Raw genomic sequence first — 25,872 nt, forward strand, 5'->3', positions numbered from 1 at the left:
AATGATTATGGTAAAAATGTTTTTTAAAAATAAATTAATTTTGATGAATATTACTACTAGTGTTATTTTATTTATTATATTTAACAATTTTAAGCAAGCTACTATTGAAAACCATATATATATAGCCAAAAATCACAAAACAAAAAAATCAATAAGTAGCAATCATCTTCAAGCTTCCGACAACAGTCCACACTAAGTCAGTCAGTGTAATGAGCAAGCAGAAGTAAAATCAGATCAAGAAATGGGTTTCACGATGGGCCTAAACCTCCTCCTCCTCCTCGCCATGGTCGCCACCAACATCCTCTCCCTCTACCACCTCTCCTCCACCATCCAATCCAAGCCCCCCTCCCCTCCCCCCGTCCCCGACCACCTCATCCAACAGCTCTCCACCATCCGCGCCACCATCAACCACCTCACCTCCCTCCGCCCCCCCACCAGCAAACCCTCCTCCTCCACCCCCTCCGATCTCCTCCTCTACACCCGCTTCTCCCCCATCGCCTCCTCCTGCAAAGACAACCCAATTCTCCTCCACACCTACATGAACTACACCCCCTTTTCCCCCTGCCCCGACGATTCCCAATTAGCCGAGGATCTCATTCTCCGCGGCTGCCACCCTCTCCCCCGCCGTCGCTGCTTCTCCAAAACCCCTCCTTCACTCCCTCCCCCTCTCCCCTCCGACCCCTTCTCCCCACTCCCCGAGAAAACCGCCATCCTCAATCACTACCCCTGCAGAACTAAAACCTTCTCCTGCTTCGCCGGTCTGAAGCCGGAGATGGGATTCGACGTGAGGATCGAGAAATCGAGGTTCTTAACTTACAGAACCGATCTGGATCTCCCAATCCCGCAGCTGATTCAGCTGGCGAAGTCAGCTAACAGCGTGATTAGGCTAGGGCTCGACATCGGCGGCGGAACGGGGACATTCGCGGCGCAGATGAAGCTGCGGAGCAATGCGACGGTGGTGACGACGACGATGAATCTAGGGGCGCCGTACAGCGAGGCGGCGGCGGTGAGGGGGCTGGTGGCGCTCCACGCGCCGCTGCAGCAGCGGCTGCCGGTGTTCGACGGGACCATGGATCTGGTGCGGTGCGGCCACGCGGTGAACCGGTGGATTCCGGTCACGGCGATGGAGTTCTTGTTTTTTGATGTGGATAGAGTGCTGAGGGGTGGGGGGTACTTGCTGCTGGACCGGTTTTTCAGTAAAAAATCGGATCTTGACAAGGTTTACGCGCCGTTGATCGGGAAATTGGGGTACAAGAAGGTGAAGTGGGCTGTGGCTAACAAGGGTGATGCTAGTGGGATCAAGAATGGAGAGGTTTATTTGACTGCTCTCTTGCAGAAGCCATTGGTTAGATCAAGCTCCAAATGAGGTAGTGGAAAATTACACCTTTTTGGTTGTGTGATTGTTTGATAATGATTGCTTTTTAGCTCTATGTGATGAAAATTGGGTATACAATGTTTGATATATTAGTACAAGATTTGTTTAAAGATGGTTTGTTTTGGAGAAATCTACAAGTCTTTTGTTTAAGGATGGTTTGTTTTGAAGAAATCTTGCAATGTGGTTCATGATTCATTGTGCTATACTTGTATCTAGTGTTTTTGATGCTCTGATTTAGGTAGATTTTGCATAAGCAGTAGAACTGATATTGGAAATGGAAATATATTGATATGATGAAGTTTGAACTTAGTAATGATATGATATCATGATGTATAATGTTCTTGGTTGGAAGTTGAGAATCTTTCTATTGCAGTTATGATTGAGCTTCTGTAGGAATAGGTTTGTTCATCAACAAAATCCTTTCTTTCGAGATGTAGTGTTTGTGGTCTGATTTGAAGATCTTATCCTTTTACACAGTAATTTGGTTTAAAGAATGCAAAGACACTTATTGACCTTATGCATAATCTCTTCTTAATCGTTGCATCTTATGCATTCGTCTCATATTTGTTGCTTTGCAGGTACTCCGCGCCAGCCTTTTGACATCGTCTCCGTTTGTTGAAACCTTCCTTCAAGGCTTCTTCAGTTACTGCGCAAGCAAACCAGCTATACATCTCTCTCTAGATCTCCTCCTGTGTTGTGGTTGGATATAAGTATAACGTTTTATCAGCAAATTCATCGTGGATTCAGGCGATTGTTGGGGCGGGTGTACAAGGTGCATTTTGTGATAGATTAGAACTTGTAGATCTGCAAAAAAACTGGAAGTGTGAGAGATTGCAACACAAAACCAACAAATGTGATTTTCTATGGGTTATAGGTTGGTTGATACAGTAAGTGGTGCTTGTTTTCAGACAGTGGTTACATATAAAGCTAGTGTTGCAATAAAATCAGCATTCGAACTTTTCAATTTGTGCACACTTATGATTCTTTGTTCCTTTTCCATCCAAATTTATTGAGATCTTATTGAAGTTATTTTATATGTTCTCACGATTTTTTTTATACTTAAATGTTTGTTCGAATTGAGATATTGCATATAGTAATACTTCTCCTTTACGAGGTGATTGGTGTAGCAAAATAAAATGAGATATGAATGGAACAATGGTGAAGACAGAAACGAAATATTAATTTATATTGTCCATATAAATTAGTTAGTAGGAGTAGTAATTGATGAAATAGCCATTTTTGTAATTAAATAAAATGCAATGACTAATTATCACTGTGTAAACTATACTTCTCCCCCCTAATCTGATAAATTCCAAACAAGCCAATTTTCAACAATAATATAAATTCATATAATTAAGTAAAAATCTATTGAATCAGATATCATGCATATTATATCATACAGTAGTATATAAATTTCTTTCCTAAATTTATTTTATAGCAAATTATCGAATGAATTATGAACATCAATAAATTTTATTGCATAACAATTTTCATAATATAAAAGTAATATGTTCAGTAGTTCATTAAAATGGTATGTGGCTTTAATGCATCATTTTTAGGGAAATTTCAATTTTTTAGATGAAATTAACTTATTTTAAAAATATCAATATTAATAGATTTGAAAACTTAAATTTAAAAGAAAATTAAATTAATTTATTTCCTTTCGATATTCGTGTATATTAATTAAGGGTAGTGAAGATGGACGGGATGCTCTAGCGAGATCTCAATTGCATATGTTCCGACAACGTTCGGATTATGAAATTTGATGGTTTTTATTTCAGTTTTCGTATAGGTTGATAAGCAGATTTTCTATCAACAAATACATCAAAAAATTTAAATATTATGCATGTGAAATCTCAATATAATATATGTAAAATCTCAAAAAAACTGTGTTGATATTTTCGTGTACTTGTATTGAAATACTCATGTCATTGTGTTGATATTTGTAATACACTATGTTGATATAAAAAAAACACGAAAATTATGATATAATAACATAATGACGATCTTACCATTTTGTTGATATTTTGTCTACTATTTATTGAATTTCGTAAGATTTAATCTCATCCACTCATTTTAAAATCTAAGGTGGAAATTTAGTCTTGATTTTGGATTATGATGCTATAAGCAATATAAGATGACCCCTATATATTAAATTGTAACTTTTCACTAAAGTTTTTATGTATATTTACAAATCAAATAAATTTAAAAAATGAAAATAGGTTTTTACTCATATGGAGTGACTTTTAACTTTAATTATTTGGAAATAAAATATCTCAAATATACCGGTGAATATTAACGCAATATAATTAATGCCTTCTCGCCCAATTTTTCGCCATTAGAGAATCAGAAGTGAAATTTGATCCTGCTGTTGAAAGTGTAGAGACTCGTTTCTGAACTCGTTCAAGGCTGAGATACCCACGATCTACGCGACCTCCTCCAATCAGCCATGGTATCTCTCTCCCTCTCTCTAACGCGCACACAAAATACACGCACAAACGCACATTTACGCACTAGATCGGTGGATTTTGCTTGATAGATTTACTCTAGTTGTTCAAGTTATACTTACTGGAGTCGTTAATACTGCGATTCCTGGATTCAATTGTTCAAATGATGCTCATCAAATAAAGACTAGCTAAATTGTTAACTGATGTGGCGATTTTGGGGAACGAGTATTAGGTTTTCTCTGGATCCTTTGTTTAAATGCTATTGCTTGGGAGATCCGGGCCTATATTTGCAGCTGAAGCATTTGTAAATGGTTTTTGATAAATTTGGAGTATCTTGAGTGAAATAAAATATTGATCCTGAGTGAAGGAAATATTTCGTCTATACTGGCACTAGCTTGATTTATTGATAACGGAAATAAATGTATTGCATTCAATTTTTCATATAGAAATAGATCTAAATGAGAATGTATGGAAATTAGTGAGTAGTGATCAAATATTTTGTGGTGCCATCCTTTTTTGGGCTAGAAAATAATTCTTTGAACATAACTTATATCTTAACATGGCGGCATGTAGTTTTCCTTCTGTGTTAGTTAGTTTTTCCAGATTTTCTTGTATGACTGGAAACAATCATCTCATGATGTTGGTTGATCCTTATATTACTTTTTTCTTTACAGAATTTGTGCCCTGCTGTGAAGAACATTCTCCTTCTTGATTCAGAAGGGAACCGTGTCGCAAGCAAGTTCTTTACAGATGACTGGCCTACTAATAAAGCCAAAGAAGCTTTTGAGAAGGCTGTATTCACCAAGACTCAGAAGACAAATGCCCGAACTGAAGGTGCTCTTTGAGTTTTAACTTTTTGTACAGTTGTTATATTCACCTATTCTGTTCAACGGTTAAGTAGGACTTGCATTATAGGAAACCTCAGTTGACCTACGGTACTGTATCTGGGTAAGTCTATGTTGTGATCTTTAAAATGCCCCTTATGTATCATGGTCTGTTGGACTAGAGTTGTTATGTTCCTCTTCTCAATAGTGAATACATACATGCTTCACCTTATCGTATCACTGCAACCAGTTAAAAACGACTTCCTGACTAGTTTTGTGTCACTATTTCTTATCTTGCTTGAACTAGAACCTTAATGCTTAGTGATATTTCCATTCTGTATATTATTTCCATGTGTCAAGGCTATAGCTTCTACTAACTTTAGCCTTCGCTTTTCCTTGCTGACAGCTGAGATAACTATGTTCGAGGACAACATCATTGTGTACAAGTTTGTACAAGACCTGCACTTTTTTGTTACTGGGGGTGAAGATGAAAACGAAATGATCTTAGCCACTGTGCTTCAGGGATTCTTTGATGCTGTTGCTATTCTACTTAGGTAAGTTAGCTTGGTCTCCTTATTTTCCTCTGGGGGTTTAATTTTTTGTATTCTGTGCTCCAAGTACACTCTTTGCTCGAAATTTGAGATTTGCAATATGTTTCTTCCAGGGACAATGTTGACAAGAGGGAGGCGCTTGAAAATCTGGACCTCATTCTGTTATGCATTGATGAAATCGTTGATGGCGGGTAGGCATCATCTTCTTCCCCCCTCGGTCTTGAAAATGAATTGAAGATTCATAATTATAATCTTTGATACCTAAGCTAGGCTGTAGCAACAAGCTTTTTTAGTAAAAGCTACATTTCCATGACGCCTCTCTCTTTTTGATGTGTAGCATTATTCTGGAAACTGATGCAAGCAGCATTGCAAGTAAAGTTTCAACCAACAGTATTGATTCTGCGGCACCACTATCTGAGCAGGTATGTCGTTCTTTGGTTTCAACTATTACCCTCGGGAATCATATGCTCGGACTGGGAGGCTAAATATTTTGCATTTTGCTCGAGTTCTGATTCTAGTTTTTTTTCATATGCAGACTCTAAGTCAAGCATTGACAACTGCACGCGAGCATCTTGTGAGATCCCTTTTGCAGTGATGATATATTTAAGACTTGTATTGAAAATATGGCAACAGACAATTGACTCCGGATTATGCTGCAGAAGACTTGATATGATTTTTTTCGTGTTCTGTTTTAGATTGTTTTCACTTCACAATAGCAACTTGATTCCGGCTTTTGACTACTTGCTAGACATTATAAAAGAATTGCACGTGTCATGCTTTGTTTCCATTAACCTCAAAGTTGAAATGTTGCACAAACAACATAAATACAATCTTGTGTTGATATGTTAGGTGATATGATAAGAACATAGCGAGTATTAACTCTCGATCAATTTAAATACTACTACTTTTCTATTTTGGGGTATATTATTGACGGGCAAATTGCTAGAAAACTCATCAAGTTTGGTTAAATGCTAACCAATTTTGCAACTTTTGAAAAATGACAGGCTTATATTATAATTTTGACAATTTTTTCAATTGTTCTATAATCTCACATTTGAGAAAATTATACTATGATGTGGCAAATGGTAAATTACTATGTAAACAAAATGTTTGGCCGTTTAAACGTCTTTAATACACGTTAGTCATTCAAATTTTTAATTCTTTATTACAACCAAGAAAAGTTGTAGGTTTAATCGGAATTAGACAACTTACTAATTTTTTTTGGCAATTTGCCCCATATTAATTCACAGATTGTTAACGTTAAATTTTAGTATGCTATTTATCTTTAATTCTTACACACATGTGTGCATCACGTCAATAAATTTAGACATGCTACACGTAGCATGCCAATTATTATTCGCCACACGATAATTAAGAAAAGCTGTAGGCTTAAATAATCAGCATAAGACAACTTATTAATTTTTTGGCAATTTTGTTAACGTTAAATTTAGTAGTTAGTACGCTACTTATTTATTTTTTGCTTAGTGCAATCATAAACACAGTAGTTCAAATCGATCTATTCGAACTAAAAAAAGAACGAAGTGGTGAAAAAAATAAGAGAAGTCTCCACTAACACAAAGTTAGCACTCGAGTTCCTACGTTACGTTACATCAACAAACATGATAATACAACTCCGTGGCTGCTCAAATCCCATTCCATTTTTTGAAAAATCATAAAAATCCCATACATTAAACGGCTTGAAAAAGCCTCTTTTTCACGCAGATTACATTTCCCCTGAAAAACCAGGAGGTGACACAATTAGCTGTTGCTCTACCAAAGTTGTGGCTGCTTAGGCTGCTGCTGCTGCTGCTGAGCTTGGAGCGACGACACGTCTCGCGGATTCTGCTGCTGCGGCTGATCGTGTGATGCACCGCTCTGCGAATGGTAGAAGTTAGGGTACCCCAGCGCCCCGTAGCTCTGTGATGGTGGCTGCTGCGCTTGTCTGAATCCACTTGATTGCTGGTTTTGTCCCTGGTAATTGTAGTACGTGCTGGCGGGAACAGCTGACATCGTTCTAGAATTGAGCCCGTGAAGCCACATTGCTGAGTTTTCGTTCTGAGAAGATGCGGATGACACAAGTCAGCCTCTTACGAAACTAGTATTTTTATTAGGATTAGGAACACGAGACATACCTGCTGCTGGAGCGAGAGCAAGTTGTCCTTGTACTGTTGTTCTCTTAAGACGTCGTCATAGCTTATATTATTCGTTCCAGATGGAGCAGCGGTAGTGAAATTTCCAGGGGCGTTTGTGTTATTTCCGAAAGCACCATATCCAGGAGCAGACTGTGGCAGACTAGCGGAGGAAACATTGTTTTTGTATTGAGAAAGTAGAGATTGATGGTATGAGCTGTTGCCTGCAAATGTTTGCTGAAAAGCAGAAGGCAGGTACATCTGAGGCAAGTACTGGTAGCCGATCATGTTAGCGTATGGTCCCAACGGAACACTAGGCTGCGTATACGGATGAACAAGTTGTTGAGGAGGAGGAGGGGGTCCTGTGGGGATGCCCGTCCCAGAATGCGTTTGTGGAGCTGGCTGTGACAACGTGAAACCAGCAGTCTTTAATGCCTGAAAAAGTCACAGCAACGAAACATCCTCATAAGTTTTCGCATTAACAGTTTACACCATATCCCACGCACAGACTATCGCACAAGAAAAAGCATTACTACAGAATGTTATGAATGATAAGTAACAATAAGATTCACCGGATTAGTTTACCTCCGACATAGAAATCGCTGAACCGCCAAATTTGTCAGTCATGGATTGATTTACAGGGAAAGGAGAGTACCGGAGATCGCTTTCTCTGGTGGGCTGATTAGCAGGGGTCAAATTACTTGGTAGTGCATTTGTGTATGACTGCTGTTAACAAAGAGACGAGCAAACTAAGTTTGAATATGAAGCTTCAAATTCCAGCTTTGTACAAAAAAATTAACTCAAAGCATATTTGAAGACAAAGGGAAAGATATTTTACCATAACATCCGAATAAGAAGCTAGATTCTGCGCATGGGGACTTGTTTGATTGAAAGTAGCATTTAATTGTTCATCGTCATCATAGGTGTAGCCAGAGTTGGAAGGGGGGAAAGCGTATTGACTTCCATGAGCCCCTTCAGCATTTTCAGGCTTCAACTCTTCTTGTTGAGAAGCAGAAGATGGATCATAATCCCTTGAAGCAGCACTGCTTCTATGGAACAAACCACTGTCAGAAGCATTTCGCAATGAGTCGTCAACATAGTAATCAGTACTTCTGCAATGATAGAAGATGGAGACAAAAGTTAAAATGTGAGAAAAATAAAGTAAAGAGTAACCCCAAATCGTTCAATATACTCAACGTTTAATACCTAGAGTCAATATGCCCAACAGATGGAATATTAGCATCACTACGTTCCTCTTCCAAGTTAGTTTCTACAGGCAAAGGTTTCACAGTGCCAGAAGAATATGCAGCACCCATGGCAGATCCAAAACTACCAAAACTCAAGTTCAAACAATCTGCATTTTGAACTTGCAAATGATCGGGAATTACCACAGTAGGAGTAATATATTCTTCCGAAGGCAATCCTCCATCATCCTTCTCCACATTAAGCTGCTGCAAGTCTCTGGTGACTGATGACACTGAAACCTCAATATCTTCATCTGCAAGATCAAGGACAATACTTAAAATTGTCAAGTATAGAGACTCGTGAATATAGAAAAGTAACATTAACTGGACCAGGAGAGTGAAATATCAAATCGCATGATCAAGCGTTGTGCAAGAATCAGAGTGTCGCTAATTACTTTACCACCTCAACAACATACAGACATCCACAGTTTTATTTTGTCAATATAAAGGGCAGTAAATAAGTTTACGGTGCTTTGAAACAAGTGGAGATCGTTACAAAGCTTCTAATGCTATTCCTATAGTGCAAAGTTTACCTCGAACTTGATATATACCATAAGTATCTGCATAACAATAATATTGAGGCCATCATTACTTCAACCTAAAATCAGGTATGGCGCTAAAGATGTTGCAATCAATAACTTAGCAATAATTGTAAAAAAAAACCCACCTTTATGGAAATCATGAGGAGCGTGATGCTGAAATGAACCCATGTCTTTATACAAATCATTTTCATACAGAGATGCACCTCTTGAATCATCTTCCAAAAACTTCACATTGGTGATAGAATCAGATTGTGCTGCATCAGCACCATAGTTTTCTGTGTATTCATCTTCTTCGTCTTCTTCCTGAACCACTTCTGCCTCAGGCAGTTGATTGACACTGACAGAAGTTATACCAGATGGCTCCAGATGCAGCTCAGAGTCCACAGCATAGTATGGTTCCGGTTGCACATGTGTAGCAGTTGGCTTCTCCATGGCAGGCCACTCTTCATTAGTTGGTATATGCTGTGCTGGAGAAGTTCCTGACTCATAATCTTTCGAAGAATAATCTGCCGGAAATCTTAAATCATTGTGGTGAGATGCATTCTGTGAATGTGATGTTTTATTCTGTGGTCTGCCCATCTTTACAATGTCAGCCATGGAAACCTGTCCACGAGCACCAGCCCATGCAGATTGATATCCAGAAGCTTGCTGCACTCCAGATGGAGCAGCCTCAGCTGCGCCATCTGAGAACCCTTTATTTTCAGCAGTGGTGCCATTACTGCAACATTCCATCCAGAAAATGGGGAAAATAACACAGTGAGTCATGAATTTGCATATACACTTTCTAACTCAATAAGTGTAACATATGAACAGTAAACATGGAAGAATATGAAGCACATACATCATGCATACATTCGGATAAACCTGTTTACATGTCTGTGCAGAACAAGAAGAAAACTCAAGCATTAACGGCTTAACGCAATGACATTCAGAAATTGATCACATAAATTAAGAAAGGAGTTTATATGTAGTCATGGATATATTGACATAGCAGCTATATAATAACATGACCACCAATAACAAAGAAATTTGCTAACTGCAACTTTAAATTAGAATTAAAGAGCAAAGAAGTTCAAACAGGCAGACCTGGGTCCAGTGGATACTCTGCTTCTGTTAGTGCTTGAAGTAGCAGATATTGAAGACACCGATCCATCTTCTTTCTTATATGTTGTCTTTCCAACCAAAGTAACAGACTCTGCAAATGAAAACAGAAAAGGTATATAAGATTTTAGTGTCTGGCCGCTGAAACATAGTATGTTCAAGGATCCTGTTAATTATCAAGGTTGAGAAGAGTACCAGAAGAATAATACGGAGTTGAACCACCTCGGTAGCGATCAGCACCAGTTTTGCCACTTCTACCAGTATTATTATTTGCCCCACGAGACCTAGCCTCAGTAGTGTCTTTACCCTGTGAGAATACAAAAGGAATATTATGTTACAGCAGCTAAAAAAGTGCCCCTTCATAAGTTTCATTCTATCTATGCACAAATGCAAAGAACAAACAAAACTTGGCAAACATCTGCCCAATCTGATCCATTTTATATGAGGGTAATCACTAGTATAGTAAAGGTCAATTTTGGTCACCAAAATACGAATTTTTCCCAAAAAATTCACTTTTTGAAAACGGGTCCATATCAAATGAAATGTCGCTGAAGTAGTCTTTTTTTACAGTTCCGTAAAAAAACTAACGGTCAACGCTAAATGCCCAGTGGCATAACCGTTAGTTTTTTTACGGAACCGCCAAAAAAGGACCACTCCGACAAGGATTTCATTTGTTATGGACCTGTTTTTCAAAAAATGAATGCTTTGGACTTGTTTAGGACCAAATTTGACCTTTCCTCTTACTAGTATTATAGATAGACGTCAACTATGAAATAAACCCATGTATGCATGGATGAGAATCACGCACCTCTTTTTTCTTTTCTCGTTTACTTTTCACCTCATGGAAAGGATCTAGATAACAGCAAAGACATCAGCTAAAAGTTATAGATATTACTATCAACAAATCAATCCAACTTGAATTCACATGTCATTAGGTAATCTACAGCTGAAACAACAACAACTATCCAACCGATCATATCAACAAAACACAGTATTAGGTCCCAACTACAAACTTATGCAGAATACAGTGTCACCATAATTAATCATTAGTATATACCAAATCTTGCACATCATACAATGCGCATGCAAGAGCATGGCTGTCCAAATGCAGCTTGGATGAGAGAAAACCACATATAGCACAGAAATCACATCCTATGCAGTAGGAAAATGAAAGAGAACTTACAAGTAACCTACTTCGCCTAGGAAAATGAAAGTAAAATCTCGCCTTCAGCTAAAAAACGGAAACAGCACCAAATTTTCAACTCTCAACCAAACAAAAAAACGATATGCCCTTTTTCAAGATTCTCAATGAGTAATCAAGTAATTGACAGAAAATCCAAAATTGAAGATAAACACAGAAACTTGCAACGGAAAATTGACTTCTTTTCAAAGATTCTCAAGAAGTTACCAAGTAATGGCCAGATAAAACACAAAATTGAAGGTAGAAATATAAACTTGCAGCAGAAAATTAAATTCTTTTCAACGATTTTCAAGAAGTAATCAAGTAATGGAAAAACCCTTGAAAAACAGAAACCCACCAATTAACAAACTCTAGGGTTTCAGTATTGAGGGAAGGAGAAACCTTGCGAGAGGAGACGACTGACGGCGTCGTCGGGGTCCATATTGCATTCCTTTAAGGCGGCATAGATCTCGGCCTCCGTGCAGTTAACAATCTCCTTCAAGCTCTGGACTATCTTCCGCGAGGCTGCTGGAATGGATTGCAGGCCGCCGCCATTTCCGGCGGCGCCGCTCTCCCTGGCCGTACTCATGGTCGCCTCTAGCAGATCTAGCAAGCCGCGTGTGTCGCCTCAGAATCGCAGAGCCAGCGTTTGGGGTTATTCTGAGCTCCTCAAATCACTGGACTCTGCTTTTTGTCTTCACTCGTCAATTAGACGACTGTTATATAGATATTCTACTAAGAAATTTTATCTTAGCTCCTGAATCATTGTCGTTTGATCAAATTATAATTATTTATTTTATTTTTAAAATAACAACACTTATACAAGTACTTCCTCCGTCCTTGGCATCAGTAACCCCGTCCACATTTCCGGCCCCAAGTCCCCATTTCCGCGTCATCATTCCTCTACAGTTGCGGCCCAGGCCACAACTGCTGTAACCCTGCAGGTTGCGGCCCGGGCCGCAACTAATAAATGACACTATTCACAACTCCAACCTATTTTGAAAGTAAAATAAAAAACGCTGTAAATTTATAACACGGAAAATTTAATTTCATCGAATACTGCAAAATTACAACATATAAATTTTCAAACTGAAAATAAAATACATGAAAACATAACGTCAATGCTGGAAAACGTCGTTGTTCATTTCTTCTTGGATTGCCGGTACCGCCTCTCCTAACACTCGGGTCAATTGATCTTCGAATATTCTTTGACGAGGAGGCATTTTTTCGAATTTTAGGAAGAGATTTGAAGTTGAATGTGAAGTTGAATGTGTATGAAAATGGTGCAGTATTTATAGAAAAAAATTTCGAATTTAAAATAAAAAAAAATATTTGGTTGCGGCCCGGCCCGTCACCGTGCAACGCTGGGCCGGGACGCGGGACTTGCGGCCCGTCTCCGTGCAACCCCGTCCCGGGCCGGGACGCGGGACGCTCCCCAGGCCGGTCACGCGTCACCGGGACGGTCCTGAGCCGTGCCGCACTTCCGTGTAATGCATGGGACGGGCGGGGACTCGCAATTTGCGGCCCGGCCCCAAGCGTTACGCATGCTCTAAAGATATGCACTTTGAGGTCGGCACATATTTTAATATAAAATTGGTGAAGTTAGAGAGAGATATAGAGAAAAAATAAATAAAGTACTCGCTCCATATCCAAAGAATATGTACTTTGGGGTCGGGCACGAGTTTTAATATAAAATTGATAAAGTAGGAGAGAGGTAGAGAAAAGAAGTAAATAAAGTATTGTTAGTGGAGAATGAGTCTTACCTCATGAAAGAGAAAAGACTTTCCAAAATTAGAAATTGCATATTCCTGTGGGACGGACTAAAAAGGAAAGAGTGCATATTCTTGAGGGACGGAAGGAGTATTGTTTAATATCGGTAATAGTGACTCGAAGAAATATAGTAGAAAAATGACAAGTTCGAAACACGAAAAAAGGCCAAAGAAAGGTTGCACATAGCATATGAACTTGCAGATGGATTATAAGGTTATCTCTAATCATTTGCGCCAAATTTAAACCTATTTTTGAGTATATGTCATACCGAAAAATAATCTTACTCCAACCATTTACATCAAATTCAAAATTTACACCATTTTTGAGTTTTTGTCTTACAGTTTTTTTTTGCAGTAACACCATATTTGGTGTTTTTCCGTAAAAAACAAAAAATGAGTTTAAGTTTGGTATATGGTTGGAGAAATTTTCTACACCAAAACTCATTTTTGTGTATAGTTGGATACTTGGATATGGTCTAAGTTACATCATCAATGCAGATTAGGCATCTCAAAAGTTAAGCATGTACACTACACAAAGCTACGAAGGTAATAGTGCTCACCACGCAGTCAATTATTAGTCACACATCAAAGATCATGACCTATCAAGAACATGTAGGCTATCGTGTGGCTTATATGACGCACATGCAATCGAGTGATTGACGATCCAAACAATACCACAACTCGACCAAGTGGTGTGTAGTTGAACACCACACAACCGAGTGATATGTTAGATAAAAACGGGTAAATATTGATTCGTTTACTAATCACGATTCTTACTCAATATAAAGAATTTTATCAGAATTTACATTATGATAGTCCGATGCATAGTGAAAATTCAATAATTTTTGCAGCAAAAGCAACAACATGTGGATCGACGACGACGACCCTCGAATTCATTTTACAAATTATTTTTATATTTTTATGATATTCTAAATAATTAAATAATTGTTTTTTTTAATGTTTTTCAGAGCAATGCATAAATTTGAAATTGGAACGATAGAGCTAATGTGATAAGTTGATGGACGTCCGTTGCATTTCTTGGAGATAAGAAGTTATTAAGCAACGAGTGTCTTATCACTATTTTTATTTATTAATAATATTTCATATTTTAAAAATAGCAATTCATTTTATCGTAGTCTGTCTCTTAAAAATTGAAACTTTCAAGTTCAAACTTTCAATTTTTGGAAATCTTTAAACCCCTACAACTATTATAAAGTGGACCCCACAATCCATTAACATTAATTTTATTATTTTTTCGTTTCTTCTTTCTAGTTACCAATTTTTTTTTTCATTTCTTTTATTTTAGTAATTATGCATTAAATTTGTGCAGTTTTAAAGGCTTATGTTTTTAAAATATGGAGGTAGTAGGAGTTGTATATAATCAAGTTAGACTCGATCTAGTTACATGTCTTAGAAGTTAGAACATTTTAAAACAGTTTAGAACATTTTAAAACAGTTTAGAACATATTTTGCCACGTTAGATTTTGGCCTTGAAACCGACTTTAGTTGTAATTGTAAAGCACTGTAGATTCTGTAACGGCAGAACAGTACTGGATAATCAATCTCTTTTAGCGGCATAAAACGGCAGCAGAAAGAGTAATACAGAGTGAGAGATGGTGAGGCCTCTACTCTGCAACCCCTCACTATCACCACTCTCCCCACCACCGCCGTCGTCGCCGACGAAGCCAGCACTCGTAATTCCTCCGCTCAGTAACTCCATCCCGATAAGCAATTCAGATTATTCGCAGAGGATTCCGTCAATTTCGCAGGCATTTAGCTCTACTCTGATCTCCCTAGCACTCTCCCTAGGGCTTTTCTGCGCGTCTCCTTCGCATTCAACCGCCCTAGAACCAGTTCCTCTGCAGCAAGAGCTGATTTGTCGCGAATACGATGATTACGTGGATGATAAATCGACGGGGGAAGCGGTGACGAATGAGGAAATTGTGGAAGAGGCGTGGCAAATTGTGAACGACAGTTTTCTCGAGACTGGCCGGCACCGGTGGTCTCCTGATTCGTGGCTTGTATGTGTAACTGTTGAGTGAGTTTTACCATGCTACTTTCGCACGAGGTTGCGATTGATTGAGTTTAATTTTGCTGTGATGTAGAAGAAGAAGGAGGATGTTTTAGGCGGTTCGATTCAGTCGCGATCAAGAGCGCACGATATCATTAGACGGATGTTGGCGAGCTTGGGAGACCCCTACACGCGTTTTCTCCCTCCCGCTGATGTGACCATTTTCTCATCTTTGCTTCCTTTTTCCAATGGAAAATATGCTTCACGTTCTTCTTTCATTGAGTGTCTGCTTCTGTACATGTAGAATTATTTTGCTCGTTCCTGAAATTATTCTCTGCATCTCTTGGATGACGGTCTGTGCATGCTTCATGAATAGTTTCCGTGCATGACGATCTTTTCATTTATGGCACTTATATCGTTTTCTATAGTTTCTTTGTACTTTTTCAACCGAATAGTAAAGTCAGCCTTCAAAAGTAGGCACAAGATATTTCAAGCTGATCTTTGAGCCTCTATTTACTTTGATTTCTCAGTCACCATTCTAATAGGAACTATAGTATTTTATGTGGCAAATAGGTTGTTTGAGGTATGCTTGACTAAAGATAGTGGCCCTGGCATTCACTGTATTATGGCATTGGAACATTGTGCATGCTTATTGCTTGAAAAGAAAATTTTTTGTTGTGAATTGGTTTTTTATACTTACATCAATACTGCTGTAACTTAAAACAATTTTCAGTTTTCTTATTCCGTGGCTTGTGTTGGTTCCATCATGAACAAAAGTTCACCAAGATGGCAAGGTATGATATGTCTGGAATTGGGATAAACCTGAGGGAAATTCCAGATGAAAATGGAAAGGTGAGATTGAGAGTGTTAGGACTTCTTCTGGATGGCCCTGCCCACATTGCTGGCATTAGACAGGTAAGGGAGCTCAATCTTTGGCACTCGAACTTTTATGTTTGGCAATTTTGTTGATCTACGTTATATTAAACCATGAACTCATACATATAGGGTTATTCCTTAGAAAAATTTGATCTTTATCACGTGGAGACTTTTTCCATGCTCATTATTTCATCACTTCTATAGAAGGCATATGATATGCTTCCTTAGGATTTCCTATATTCTATATTCATTTTCTGAATTTAAATTTTTTGCCACTTTAGGGGGGGAAATTTTCTATCGATCCTCTTATTATGCTTATTTTCAAGCTACCTCCTTACGTGATGCAGATCAGTTGAATATAATGATATTATGAAGTCAACTTGAGCAATCCAAAACATGACTTGTCCGTTGTCGTTAAAAGTATGGATCACCACAAAATAAACTTCTTCGCCGTCCTAATTTTTTCCTCATTGACACTTATGACTTATCCACTAATTAGATGAAGTTTAGTTTACATTATTGTGTGGATTATAGTTGTCAGACGATTAATGTGTGGACATAAAAGATCACTAGTTTCTTTCCCTGGTTTCTAGCTCCATATATTTTATATGTATTTGTTCCCTATCCCCACTTCTATTAGGGTGATGAACTCCTGGCTATTAATGGGGTGGATGTGATAGGAAAATCAGCATTCGAAGCATCATCAATGTTACAAGGACCCAGTGAAACATTTGTTGATGTCATGGTTAGTCAAGTGCACACAACATCGATACATCAGTCTTGCTTGTGTTCCTCGTGCTAATGCTTGATCAACAATTATTTTTAGGTCAAGCATGGAAACTGTGGGCCTGTACAATCAGTGAAGGTGCAGAGGCAATCTGTTGCCAAGTCTCCAGTATTTTACAGGTTGGAACAGGTTAAGAATGGGCAAAGTTCTGTTGGTTACGTTCGCCTAAAAGAGTTCAATGCTTTGGCCAGGAAAGATTTGGTTACAGGTAGTTTTTGTTCAGATGTCATTGTCACTTTCAAAACCTATGCTTTTGTAAGAAATTCGTGGTTTTGTACTGTTATTTCATCCTTTACAAATTTTAGAATTATTGGTTTGTTTTCTGTAGTAAATTTAATGGTTTAGTTTACCATGCTTCTGTATTTTTCTGTAGCAATGAGAAGACTTCAAGATATGGGTGCTTCTTACTTTGTCCTGGATCTTAGAGATAATCTTGGTGGACTAGTGCAGGTATATATATCCATCTGTTAAAGATGCATAATTATTAATCCACATTCTTCATTCTAGATATCACACCGTGAAGCTTGTTTCTGAATATAATGGAAAACTTGAGATACATTAATGCTAATATGTATAGGGAGATAAAAGAAGCATGCGTTGAGTTATTAATTTTTAGTGCGGGGCCATGCTCTAAAAGGAAAAGTGCTATACTTTTTTGGGGCACCAAATATAGTAATTGTGCGATGCTATCAGGGGGGCCAGAGGGAGTATGTTCTAGTTTGCTCAACTCTCTAACCAATGATTAAATGGTGCAGGCTGGCATTGAAATTGCAAAACTTTTTCTTGACAAAGGACAAACAGTAAGTCATTCTAGCCAGTTTAGTATCTCGTTAGTCAGTAGTTGTTTTTCCTCTTCATTTTCTTATGGTGAATCACAGGTCCAATGAATTTTTCTTAAGCATTCAGTTGGAACTTGTCTTCACTAAATCAGAGAATCTGGATGGGGAGTATTAGTACTACTATATGATTAGTCTGCACTATGGCTTTTTCAATGCCAGGTGTTCTGTTTGAGTACTCTATATCGGTTTCTCTTCCTTTCTCTCCTCCTCTCGTTTTCTTTTTCTGGCCGTTGTACATTTTGGGTGGGTTTGGTGCGCCTAGAGAGAGATCAGATACACTGGAAAGACCTAGGTCAATGTCATATTATCATGTAGCTTATCTGTTGTGGGAGTACCTTGCTCCTAGATTCATGGAAAGTAAGATAATTCTTATGAGGGGGGAAAATACAGCACTATTCTCGGTTTCTATATTCTCGTTATATGTTTGTTTGACTATTTAGATGATCACATTGTCGTCTTCTTGTGCAGGTGACTTACACAGTTGGTAGGGATCCACTATCCGTGAAGAATATTGTCACTGAAAGTTCGCCATTATTTAGTGCACCAGTTATTGTAAGAACAACTTCAGATGATATGCATTTCCGACTTAAAATATACTACTATCAATTTTGTCCATCCATCCTGTGACATTCAATTTTTTTCTCGTAGATAGTAGCACGTAGGTTTTGATGGATTTCTACTTGTAGATGGCATAGGAACTATGAGAGGATCTTAGCATTGCCATAACATGTTTAATTTCTTATCATTATCTGATTGCATTATCCTTAATTATGTGAATTTCAAAGTTAATTGTTTGTATATCTCTGGATTCAGCCATATCATGTAGGTATTCTTCATTATTATGGAAAATCATTTGTGGGATATTACTTGAGGGTTTAGGGTTTAAAAATTTTGGTGGTATCAAGTTATTCTACTCCACTCACTTTTTTGGTTGACTGATGGTTGTCAATGTTGAAAGACGGGGAAACTCTAGATGTAGAAGTGTCACTAAGTTCATGTATAAGTTTTGATAAGCTGGAAAGTGGAAACTATACAGCCTGTTTTCATATCTTCTTTCCGAATGCTATGAATTTGGGCTGCATTTAACTACTTATTAATTTGGTATGCTGTTGTCGAGGTTATTTTCTTTGAAACTGGCCCCAAGCCCAGTTCTTCATGCAGACTTTATACCTACCCTAACAGCATAAATAGTCAATTTTCTCACTGGGGCTTCTTGGACATTTGACCACAATTTTAAATTGTAAATGATATTAATATGTTTATGCTGGGTGGAGTACACCAACATTTATGGTGTCTTTCTATTTGACTTTATAAAATGTTACATTTTGTATCTCATGTATACTCTTTCTGCAGGTCTTGGTGAACAAAAATACTGCCAGTGCAAGTGAAATTGTGAGGATTCAGATTATGTCTGTGATTTATAAACAACTGTTGTATTAATTTCTTATGATGACGTGATTGGTCTTACAGGTTGCCACTGCACTTCACGATAACTGTAAAGCTGTGCTTGTGGGTGAAAGGACATATGGAAAGGTCAGATTCCAAATATTTTGTTTCTTGTATAGATTACTTTTGGAGCATGTGTACTTTTAGGTTATGCAAAAAATTTGGTTCATATGTTTGCTTGCTAAGTTATATAGTATCTATCAACTTCCATTGCATAGTTAGAGAATCTATGAGGAATAAAGGAATAAAATTTTGAGTTGGTTGCAATCTTTTAAGAGATACTACTAATGAAGCATTTTGTGTTATGCATGAATGATAAGCGTGTCCCTTGACTCCCTTTTCTTTAAAAAGTATTTATTGAGCATGCTTAGGATATTCCGTCTATATAAAGAGGCTTGACATCTGGTCATACATTTAGAATGGTAGTCATTTACCGTTGGGAATCACATGAATCTCCAAACCTGGCAATACTCGCCATTTACATGTGATTCATGCTTTTTTATGGTGCTTCCGACAAGAAAACACGAGAAGCACATGCTGAGCTTTTTAGTCAAATTAATTAGGCTAACTGAGCTGCCACATTAGCGAAGATGCTGGTCGTTTGGAAGGCGCCTTAACATCATAGGCCAGGGCTGACGAATAAAATTTATCTGTTGTTTATGTTGATTGAGAAGCATCAAGAGAGGATGGTTAATTTGCCCATGCCTTCACCGCAGCATAAAAAATTGTAAAGCTTTGTTCCTTATTTGTCTGGTATAGTTTATTTCTTGTATTTTGAGATAGAATCTTCGTTAGCCTTGGTTATCGTCACACCCTCATAATGGCCTTTTTAAAAATCTAGAGTTTTCATTGCAAGTCCAAGATATCTTTTAGGGTGTTGGCTACCAAATAATTAACTCTGACCAATATGCATATTGTTTTCCAAGTCCCTAATCCCTCAATGTGGGAGATCAGGGAGTCTTCTTGCTATATGTACTAATATGCCCCTGGCCTTTTGCAGGGTTTGATCCAATCTGTTTTTGAGCTCAACGATGGTTCTGGCGTGGTGGTAACCATTGGGAAGTATGTCACGCCAAATCATATGGACATTAATGGCAATGGAGTTGATCCCGATTTTCGCAACTTCCCTGGTTAGACAGACAGACTTTTGATTATTTTTTATTTGTGGAAATAAATGGCAAATGGCTTGAATCTGAATCGATGTCCTGGTGCAGCATGGAATGAAGTCTCCAGATTCCTGTCTTCTTGCCACAAACCACAAGAAGGATGAATGGATGTTATATTCTTTTTATCCAGCTCTCTCATATCCACCACTTCAGCTCATGAAGAGATTGTAATTTTTCGCGGTGATTGATTGGTCTTCGGGTAAAGAGGGACAATTCATCATCATCCTACATCTGGATACTGTCCAGCCCTCGTCACTGATGCACATTCCCGCTCTTGATACCTTGAGCTGCGGTGGCGAATATCAAGATTATTGGCTGCTCATTTTTGCCTGGTTTTTTTGATTTTGTAAAATACCTATACCACAGTGACAGGATACTGTACATAACTAATTTCTCAACTAGTTGAAGAACCTTATGGTTGAGTGAGGGATTTTGTTCTTGAATATGTACAGTACCTGTCACTAAATACCCCATCATCAATGAACTACTACACTTCATTTGCATTATTCTTTAAATCACTAATTTTCATGTACTTGTGATTATATGTGCTGTCGTAAAATTCCACATTATAAAAGTAATTGTGGTTACGCTGTTAACTACTTAATTGTTTAGATTAACATAAAATCACAAGACACGTGTCAGGTTCAAGACAAAATAGCATCTCTCGCACTGACAGTTGAGGCCTTTTCAGACAACATGAGATGTGATTCTCAGAATAATATCTATGTTGTTTCCCCACCTTTATCTTTTTTTAGTATACTATGTATGTTTTAACAGTTGAGAGGGACAGGATTAGTGATCCCAACACTTATAACCTTTTTCCCTCTCCATGCAACTTTTTTTTGCTGCTGAGGAGCACTTCCTCTTGCTTGAAGCTTCCAACAAACCAATGCCTCCTCAAGTTTTCTTTTATTCCCCAACACAAAGCTCTCTTTTTCTCTCTTCTATGCAAGAAACCTCTGATTCTTCATGCCTTTTTTATATAAGCTTGAGGCAGAGGTTCACAACAACCCTCTTGCTCAACAAAACAGATCCATCCCTGCAAAAGAGAAGAAGAAACCTATACCATGGCAAGATTCATGAAGACAAGAACACTTGCCAATGCCATGTTCCTTCTCCTCTTTGTTTTTGTCATCTCAGGTGATTTTCATTTCTTTAGCTTTCATCACTTTAGTGACAATGCATAAATCAAGAAATCATGCTATATACTGCAAAAAAAAGGGTGGCATGAATCATCTAGAAATCAAGAAACTGAAACAACTAAATCTAAATGCAGCCTTTCTTCTTTTTTTTTTGGCTTCAGATGCAAGCATTGCAGAAAACCAAGAAGGAAGAAACCTAGACTACCAAGAAGACGAATCCTTCTTTTCGCCTCTTACGGTAGCCACTGAGAGAAACAACAGCCAAGGTGATATTCCTATCGTGAATCCCACAACACCCGGTACGAGTCCAATCGTAAACCCGAACGGCCCGTCACCGCCATTCACTGGCGGAGGAATCGGGCCGATTCCAACCACTCCGACGGGACCGACCCCGACTTTTCCAGCAGGACCAACTCCAACTGTTCCAACAGGGCCGACCCCAACTTTTCCAGCAGGACCCACCCCGACTGCTCCAACCGGACCGATGCCAACCACTCCGACTGGACCAACGCCGACAACGTCAGGAGGAGGCTCGTGGTGCATTGCCAGTCCCTCTGCTTCCCAGACTGCTCTACAGGTGGCACTGGACTATGCTTGCGGCTATGGTGGAACAGATTGTTCAGCACTTCAACAGGGTGGGAGTTGCTATGAGCCGAACACGGTTCACGACCACGCATCCTACGCCTTCAACAACTACTACCAGAAAAACCCAGCTCCTACCAGCTGTGTTTTTGGAGGAGCAGCACAACTCACAAATACTGACCCAAGTAAGATACGCAGAAACTGCATGTTTATAAAGATTCAAATGTTAATAACACATTACCTTATTCATTTCTTGGTCATGCTGGTGATCCAGGTCATGGAAGCTGCAAATTCGCATCTTCATCCAGCACTCCGACAACACCACAAACACCACCAACCATGATGACCCCTATAATTCCTATGACACCAATGACACCAACAGTTCCAATGACACCACCCAGGTAGAGTTTTTATCTATGTTCATGAACCGAATTATCACCAAAGGAACAATACTAAGATATATATACACGTATATTCCAATGCAGCACTACTACAACAGGAGGAAATGGTGGTTTCGACTCAACAGGCAACGATTATGGTTCAGAACCGACGGGAACCCCCAGTCGAGCAGGAACCATATCTGCCAACCTAGTACTATTCATCACCATGATCTGTCTCATGTTGTCAGTTACAGTAGCCAACCATTTCTAGACAAGCTGAGATCAAATTGGTTACCATCTCCCATATGAGATGGCAATCGCTTGGAAGCTTCAAAGATATGCAAAATTTTGGGGCGGAGGGGGATTACGTTATACAAAGCTCAAGGTCCTATGCTCTCAGATAGTGTAGGAAGAAAAGAGGGAGTAGAAACCATGTTGCACGAGTCCTAGATAGATAACTATATTTCTACAGTTAATAACATTTCTATACAAGAATACATGCTCTAGGCTAGTTTTAGTAAAACCATGTGTAATATTCAGATCCTATGGATGACCAGCCAGGATGAATAATATATATTCATCAATATCTATGTTTACTATTCTCTGGCTATACGATTTTTCAAAAATCATCATGTTAAATCCTGAGAAACATAGTTGTAATAACAGGTTAGCAGACAGCCCATGCAACAGAAAACGAAAAAGCAAACAAGCAAAAAAGGGAAAGCTGCCAACAAAATTATACAGTTGTGTAACAAGTAAAATAGCTACCATTGATTTCACAACAGCACAACAAAGAAAGTAACAGTACAAATGCACCTTTAAAATATTCAGTTTTACTAACAGCAGAATATGATCTAATCTGTTGGTAACAACTGTCAAAGTATCATTTTACATGCCTACGGGGCTATTCCTTTAAACTAGATTAAAAGCAAGCACGGCACAAGGACAATACAGATGGTAGCCATGGTGGCAGGGATTGAATCTTGATTGAAAGATTTTGCCAAGCTGCCAACTCTAGAAAAATGCAGGAACGCCAGATAAGCTGCTATTATCAATGAAAGAATAACACCTTCTTGGGTTCCTCTGCAATGATCAATGCATATAGACAAATAATTTTTTCAGTAACTAAATGGCATGTACACAGTATGCAATGGTTTTACAAACCTTAGTCTCATAATTTGGTAGGGAGCAACAATCACCAACAGAAATGTTATAAATGGCAGCTCCAACTCCCCTGCAAACATGAAAGAAGAGATAAAATGTAACTTGAATCGCTGGTGCCCTTGTAGATTCAAAGAATGCAGCATTACAAAAACACCAATCATAACTCATAAGCAGGGATAAGAAACTTTTGGAAGTTGGACTTTTTTCCACAAACATGATTCATGATCTAAGAAGACATTATTAGTGCAGCCAAGACACCAAGTTTGCAGACTAAACGGTGGAGTATCCTTTCTGCGGAAGGCCCTAAAATTATACACATAGATAACCACAGAGAAAGGGAACCTACCGGGGATATGGAAGAACAGGCGAACTAGAAGGGCCACGAAAGCAGTCCACATGCCATACTCACCCCTGAAAAAATGGCTTTTGTTACACCACTTGAGCTAAAAGATCAAGAAGCAAATTAGAGGAAGAAGGTGCGACTCAATCACAAGGTGAAGCGAGACGGACTCATTCAACATACTTCATCCATGAGACGATGCTTCCGGGTGCTTGGAGAGCAAATAAAGGCACAAGAAAGGATTTGTGGATAGCTGTCCCCTTAACTATCATCAGTATTCTGAAAAAAGAAATCCATTAGTTTAGAATCTTCAGCGCCGAACATTCAAAAAGTGCTTTTCTATGGTTTGAAATATAAAGCGAATGTCAATCCAGGAATCGGTGGGAAAAAACAACATTAAACATAATTCCGTTGAAAATCCGTTCTCTGAGATTAAGTAGCGATTCACAGATATCGGCTAAACGATATTCACATTTCAATTTTCAATAAACAGCAAAATCAAGGCAATAAACAACAACAACTTACGCAGTAGAAACAGCAGAGATCCACTGGAGATTCGCGGGAGAAAGCGGCGAAGAGTAACAAACTGCACCAAATCGACAGCCTCTCTTCCCCATCACCGACGCTCTGCAGTTCAGATACAGTCTCAGTAAAAAGCAGTCGAAAAATCAACGAAGAAAAATCTCAAAATCGAATCCAAACTACCGGAGTGGATTGTAGCAGAGACCAGAGAGCGGTTGTTGGTGTTTAAGTTGCTGCTGCAGCTTCGGGGAAACACGGCAAAGAGCTCTGATTTGATGAGAATTGGGGGAAATGATGCGGGAGACATAGTTGTTGGAGATAGAGGAGGTAGAGAGAGAAAGCAGAAGCATTTTCAATCGAATAGGAGATGGACAGATACGAATGCAGGTGTTTTTGGAGCGAAAGAAATCAACAAAAATAAAATTTGTGGGAAATCTTTATTATATAGTTCGGCTGCCATGTGTCCTTCCGCAGCGGCGTCGCGTAGCGTGGGGAGGGGCGGGACGCGGCTGTCTCGCCACGCGCGTCGGCCATGTGGCGAGCAACGGTGGGTGCGTGACGCCACTCGCCGTCATTTTAGACTATTTTTAAATTTTTTAAAAAACTGAATAAAAAAAAATTGACTGTTTTTTTTGGACAGTATTTTTTTACCATTTTTTTTTCTTTTTTCCCACATTCATCTATAAATAACACTACACACATACACAATTCCCCCACCATTTTTTCCACACAAACACTACACTCTCACAAGCACTATATCATCTCTCTTTCCTCAACAATTTCTGCAAAAATGTCCGGCGAAGGAAACTCCGGCGGCGAGAGCGGCGGCTATGACTTGAACACGTTTGTCGACTAGGGGGCATGTACAATGTTTTGGGTGCTTCCGGTTCGTCACCGAGCACCCAAGGCTCGGCGACGCCGGCGTACCAAACACCATCTTTTCCAGTTGATGCATACTATCATCCTCCTCCCTTGGGGACGAGGAGCTCGCAAACGCAGGGATTATCCCAAATTAGGGAGGATATTCCGGAGGAACCCACTCCGAAGGCGGTCCGAACGGAGATGACGACAGCCGTCATCCATACACACAAGTGGAGACGATGGCTCTGTTCGACACTTGGATCAGTACGTCGAACGATCTCATCCTCGGGAATCAACAAAAACGCAAGGTTTTTTTAGATAAGGTCACCGTCGTATACAACGCAAATAAGCCAGTGGGGCCTTCCGCCGCAACCTGAAGATGCTTCGCGCTCATTTTGAGCGAGCCGACAGATGTCAAAAGATTTTGTGGGATCTACAAGAGGGAAGCAGAGGAATACCAAAGCGGAGCCAGTTGATCCGACATTCTGAGAGCGGCTTTCTGAATCTTCAAATCCGACACCGGCAAAGATTTCAAATTTCCCGATGTTTGGGAGACGGTCAAACATCTTGATAGGTGGGTTGGCGGTGCCAATT

The 25,872-nt window shown here is 39.0% G+C and overlaps 6 protein-coding genes across 8 annotated transcripts; 4 read left to right on the forward strand and 2 right to left on the reverse strand.

Moving 5' to 3' along the window:
- The first annotated feature begins 167 nt into the window (after positions 1 to 167).
- LOC121756436 (probable methyltransferase At1g29790) lies at positions 168 to 2,339 on the forward strand. The gene is made up of 2 exons (XM_042151986.1): positions 168 to 1,367; positions 1,954 to 2,339. The coding sequence occupies exon 1, from the start codon at positions 242 to 244 to the stop codon at positions 1,364 to 1,366; it is 1,125 nt and encodes a 374-aa protein (XP_042007920.1). The 5' UTR covers positions 168 to 241; the 3' UTR covers position 1,367; positions 1,954 to 2,339.
- A 1,330-nt stretch (positions 2,340 to 3,669) lies between these two features.
- LOC121753533 (coatomer subunit zeta-1-like) lies at positions 3,670 to 5,988 on the forward strand. Its single transcript, XM_042148734.1, has 6 exons — positions 3,670 to 3,827; positions 4,497 to 4,656; positions 5,053 to 5,200; positions 5,311 to 5,388; positions 5,535 to 5,619; positions 5,733 to 5,988. Exons 1-6 carry the CDS (start codon positions 3,825 to 3,827, stop codon positions 5,790 to 5,792), a joined length of 534 nt encoding a protein of 177 aa, XP_042004668.1. The 5' UTR covers positions 3,670 to 3,824; the 3' UTR covers positions 5,793 to 5,988.
- A 751-nt stretch (positions 5,989 to 6,739) lies between these two features.
- On the reverse strand, positions 6,740 to 12,130 carry LOC121755942. 2 transcript variants are annotated; one of them, XM_042151391.1, is made up of 10 exons: positions 11,796 to 12,130; positions 11,022 to 11,065; positions 10,409 to 10,520; positions 10,199 to 10,307; positions 9,238 to 9,830; positions 8,533 to 8,824; positions 8,165 to 8,438; positions 7,912 to 8,049; positions 7,330 to 7,761; positions 6,740 to 7,252 (listed from the first exon to the last, which is right to left on the reverse strand). In XM_042151391.1, exons 1-10 carry the CDS (start codon positions 11,980 to 11,982, stop codon positions 6,968 to 6,970), a joined length of 2,466 nt encoding a protein of 821 aa, XP_042007325.1. In that variant the 5' UTR covers positions 11,983 to 12,130; the 3' UTR covers positions 6,740 to 6,967. The 2 variants fall into 2 exon arrangements, with proteins under 2 accessions (XP_042007325.1, XP_042007324.1); XM_042151390.1 differs by having other exon boundaries at positions 7,912 to 8,052; positions 11,796 to 12,126.
- A 2,558-nt stretch (positions 12,131 to 14,688) lies between these two features.
- Positions 14,689 to 20,802, forward strand: LOC121755253 (carboxyl-terminal-processing peptidase 1, chloroplastic-like). Of its 2 annotated transcripts, XM_042150528.1 has the most exons (12): positions 14,689 to 15,183; positions 15,268 to 15,387; positions 15,951 to 16,088; positions 16,690 to 16,794; positions 16,876 to 17,044; positions 17,210 to 17,286; positions 17,592 to 17,636; positions 18,144 to 18,227; positions 19,029 to 19,067; positions 19,146 to 19,208; positions 20,122 to 20,251; positions 20,336 to 20,802. In XM_042150528.1, the coding sequence occupies exons 1-12, from the start codon at positions 14,776 to 14,778 to the stop codon at positions 20,389 to 20,391; spliced, it is 1,434 nt and encodes a 477-aa protein (XP_042006462.1). In that variant the 5' UTR covers positions 14,689 to 14,775; the 3' UTR covers positions 20,392 to 20,802. The 2 variants fall into 2 exon arrangements, with proteins under 2 accessions (XP_042006462.1, XP_042006463.1); XM_042150529.1 differs by lacking the exon at positions 14,689 to 15,183 and having other exon boundaries at positions 15,907 to 16,088.
- A 138-nt stretch (positions 20,803 to 20,940) lies between these two features.
- LOC121755254 (proteoglycan 4-like) lies at positions 20,941 to 22,990 on the forward strand. The gene is made up of 4 exons (XM_042150530.1): positions 20,941 to 21,427; positions 21,591 to 22,196; positions 22,286 to 22,412; positions 22,497 to 22,990. Exons 1-4 carry the CDS (start codon positions 21,355 to 21,357, stop codon positions 22,660 to 22,662), a joined length of 972 nt encoding a protein of 323 aa, XP_042006464.1. The 5' UTR covers positions 20,941 to 21,354; the 3' UTR covers positions 22,663 to 22,990.
- Positions 22,991 to 23,140: 150 nt separating this feature from the next.
- LOC121755255 (cold-regulated 413 inner membrane protein 2, chloroplastic-like) lies at positions 23,141 to 24,812 on the reverse strand. Its single transcript, XM_042150531.1, has 6 exons — positions 24,601 to 24,812; positions 24,421 to 24,522; positions 24,079 to 24,174; positions 23,902 to 23,966; positions 23,556 to 23,625; positions 23,141 to 23,474 (listed from the first exon to the last, which is right to left on the reverse strand). Exons 1-6 carry the CDS (start codon positions 24,765 to 24,767, stop codon positions 23,309 to 23,311), a joined length of 666 nt encoding a protein of 221 aa, XP_042006465.1. The 5' UTR covers positions 24,768 to 24,812; the 3' UTR covers positions 23,141 to 23,308.
- Positions 24,813 to 25,872: the final 1,060 nt, after the last annotated feature.

This window comes from Salvia splendens, chromosome 11, assembly GCF_004379255.2.
Source record: "Salvia splendens isolate huo1 chromosome 11, SspV2, whole genome shotgun sequence".
Classification (NCBI taxonomy): domain Eukaryota; kingdom Viridiplantae; phylum Streptophyta; class Magnoliopsida; order Lamiales; family Lamiaceae; genus Salvia; species Salvia splendens.

Coding starts and splice junctions, on each gene's coding strand:
- LOC121755942 (XM_042151390.1), bottom strand. CDS start 11,982: ATGAGTACGGCCAGGGAGAGCGGCGCCGCCGGAAATGGCGGCGGCCTG. Junction 8,053..8,164: donor CTTCTTATTCGGATGTTATG/GTAAAATATCTT, acceptor CTTTGTTAACAG/CAGTCATACACAAATGCACT. Junction 7,253..7,329: donor TGCTCTCGCTCCAGCAGCAG/GTATGTCTCGTG, acceptor GCATCTTCTCAG/AACGAAAACTCAGCAATGTG.
- LOC121756436 (XM_042151986.1), top strand. CDS start 242: ATGGGTTTCACGATGGGCCTAAACCTCCTCCTCCTCCTCGCCATGGTC.
- LOC121755253 (XM_042150528.1), top strand. CDS start 14,776: ATGGTGAGGCCTCTACTCTGCAACCCCTCACTATCACCACTCTCCCCA. Junction 15,184..15,267: donor GGTCTCCTGATTCGTGGCTT/GTATGTGTAACT, acceptor GCTGTGATGTAG/AAGAAGAAGGAGGATGTTTT. Junction 15,388..15,950: donor GTTTTCTCCCTCCCGCTGAT/GTGACCATTTTC, acceptor CATGAACAAAAG/TTCACCAAGATGGCAAGGTA.
- LOC121755255 (XM_042150531.1), bottom strand. CDS start 24,767: ATGCTTCTGCTTTCTCTCTCTACCTCCTCTATCTCCAACAACTATGTC. Junction 24,523..24,600: donor CTCTGCTACAATCCACTCCG/GTAGTTTGGATT, acceptor TCTGAACTGCAG/AGCGTCGGTGATGGGGAAGA. Junction 23,967..24,078: donor AGCATCGTCTCATGGATGAA/GTATGTTGAATG, acceptor CCATTTTTTCAG/GGGTGAGTATGGCATGTGGA.
- LOC121753533 (XM_042148734.1), top strand. Junction 4,657..5,052: donor GACAAATGCCCGAACTGAAG/GTGCTCTTTGAG, acceptor CCTTGCTGACAG/CTGAGATAACTATGTTCGAG. Junction 5,620..5,732: donor CGGCACCACTATCTGAGCAG/GTATGTCGTTCT, acceptor TTTCATATGCAG/ACTCTAAGTCAAGCATTGAC.
- LOC121755254 (XM_042150530.1), top strand. CDS start 21,355: ATGGCAAGATTCATGAAGACAAGAACACTTGCCAATGCCATGTTCCTT. Junction 21,428..21,590: donor CTTTGTTTTTGTCATCTCAG/GTGATTTTCATT, acceptor TTTTGGCTTCAG/ATGCAAGCATTGCAGAAAAC. Junction 22,413..22,496: donor GTTCCAATGACACCACCCAG/GTAGAGTTTTTA, acceptor ATTCCAATGCAG/CACTACTACAACAGGAGGAA.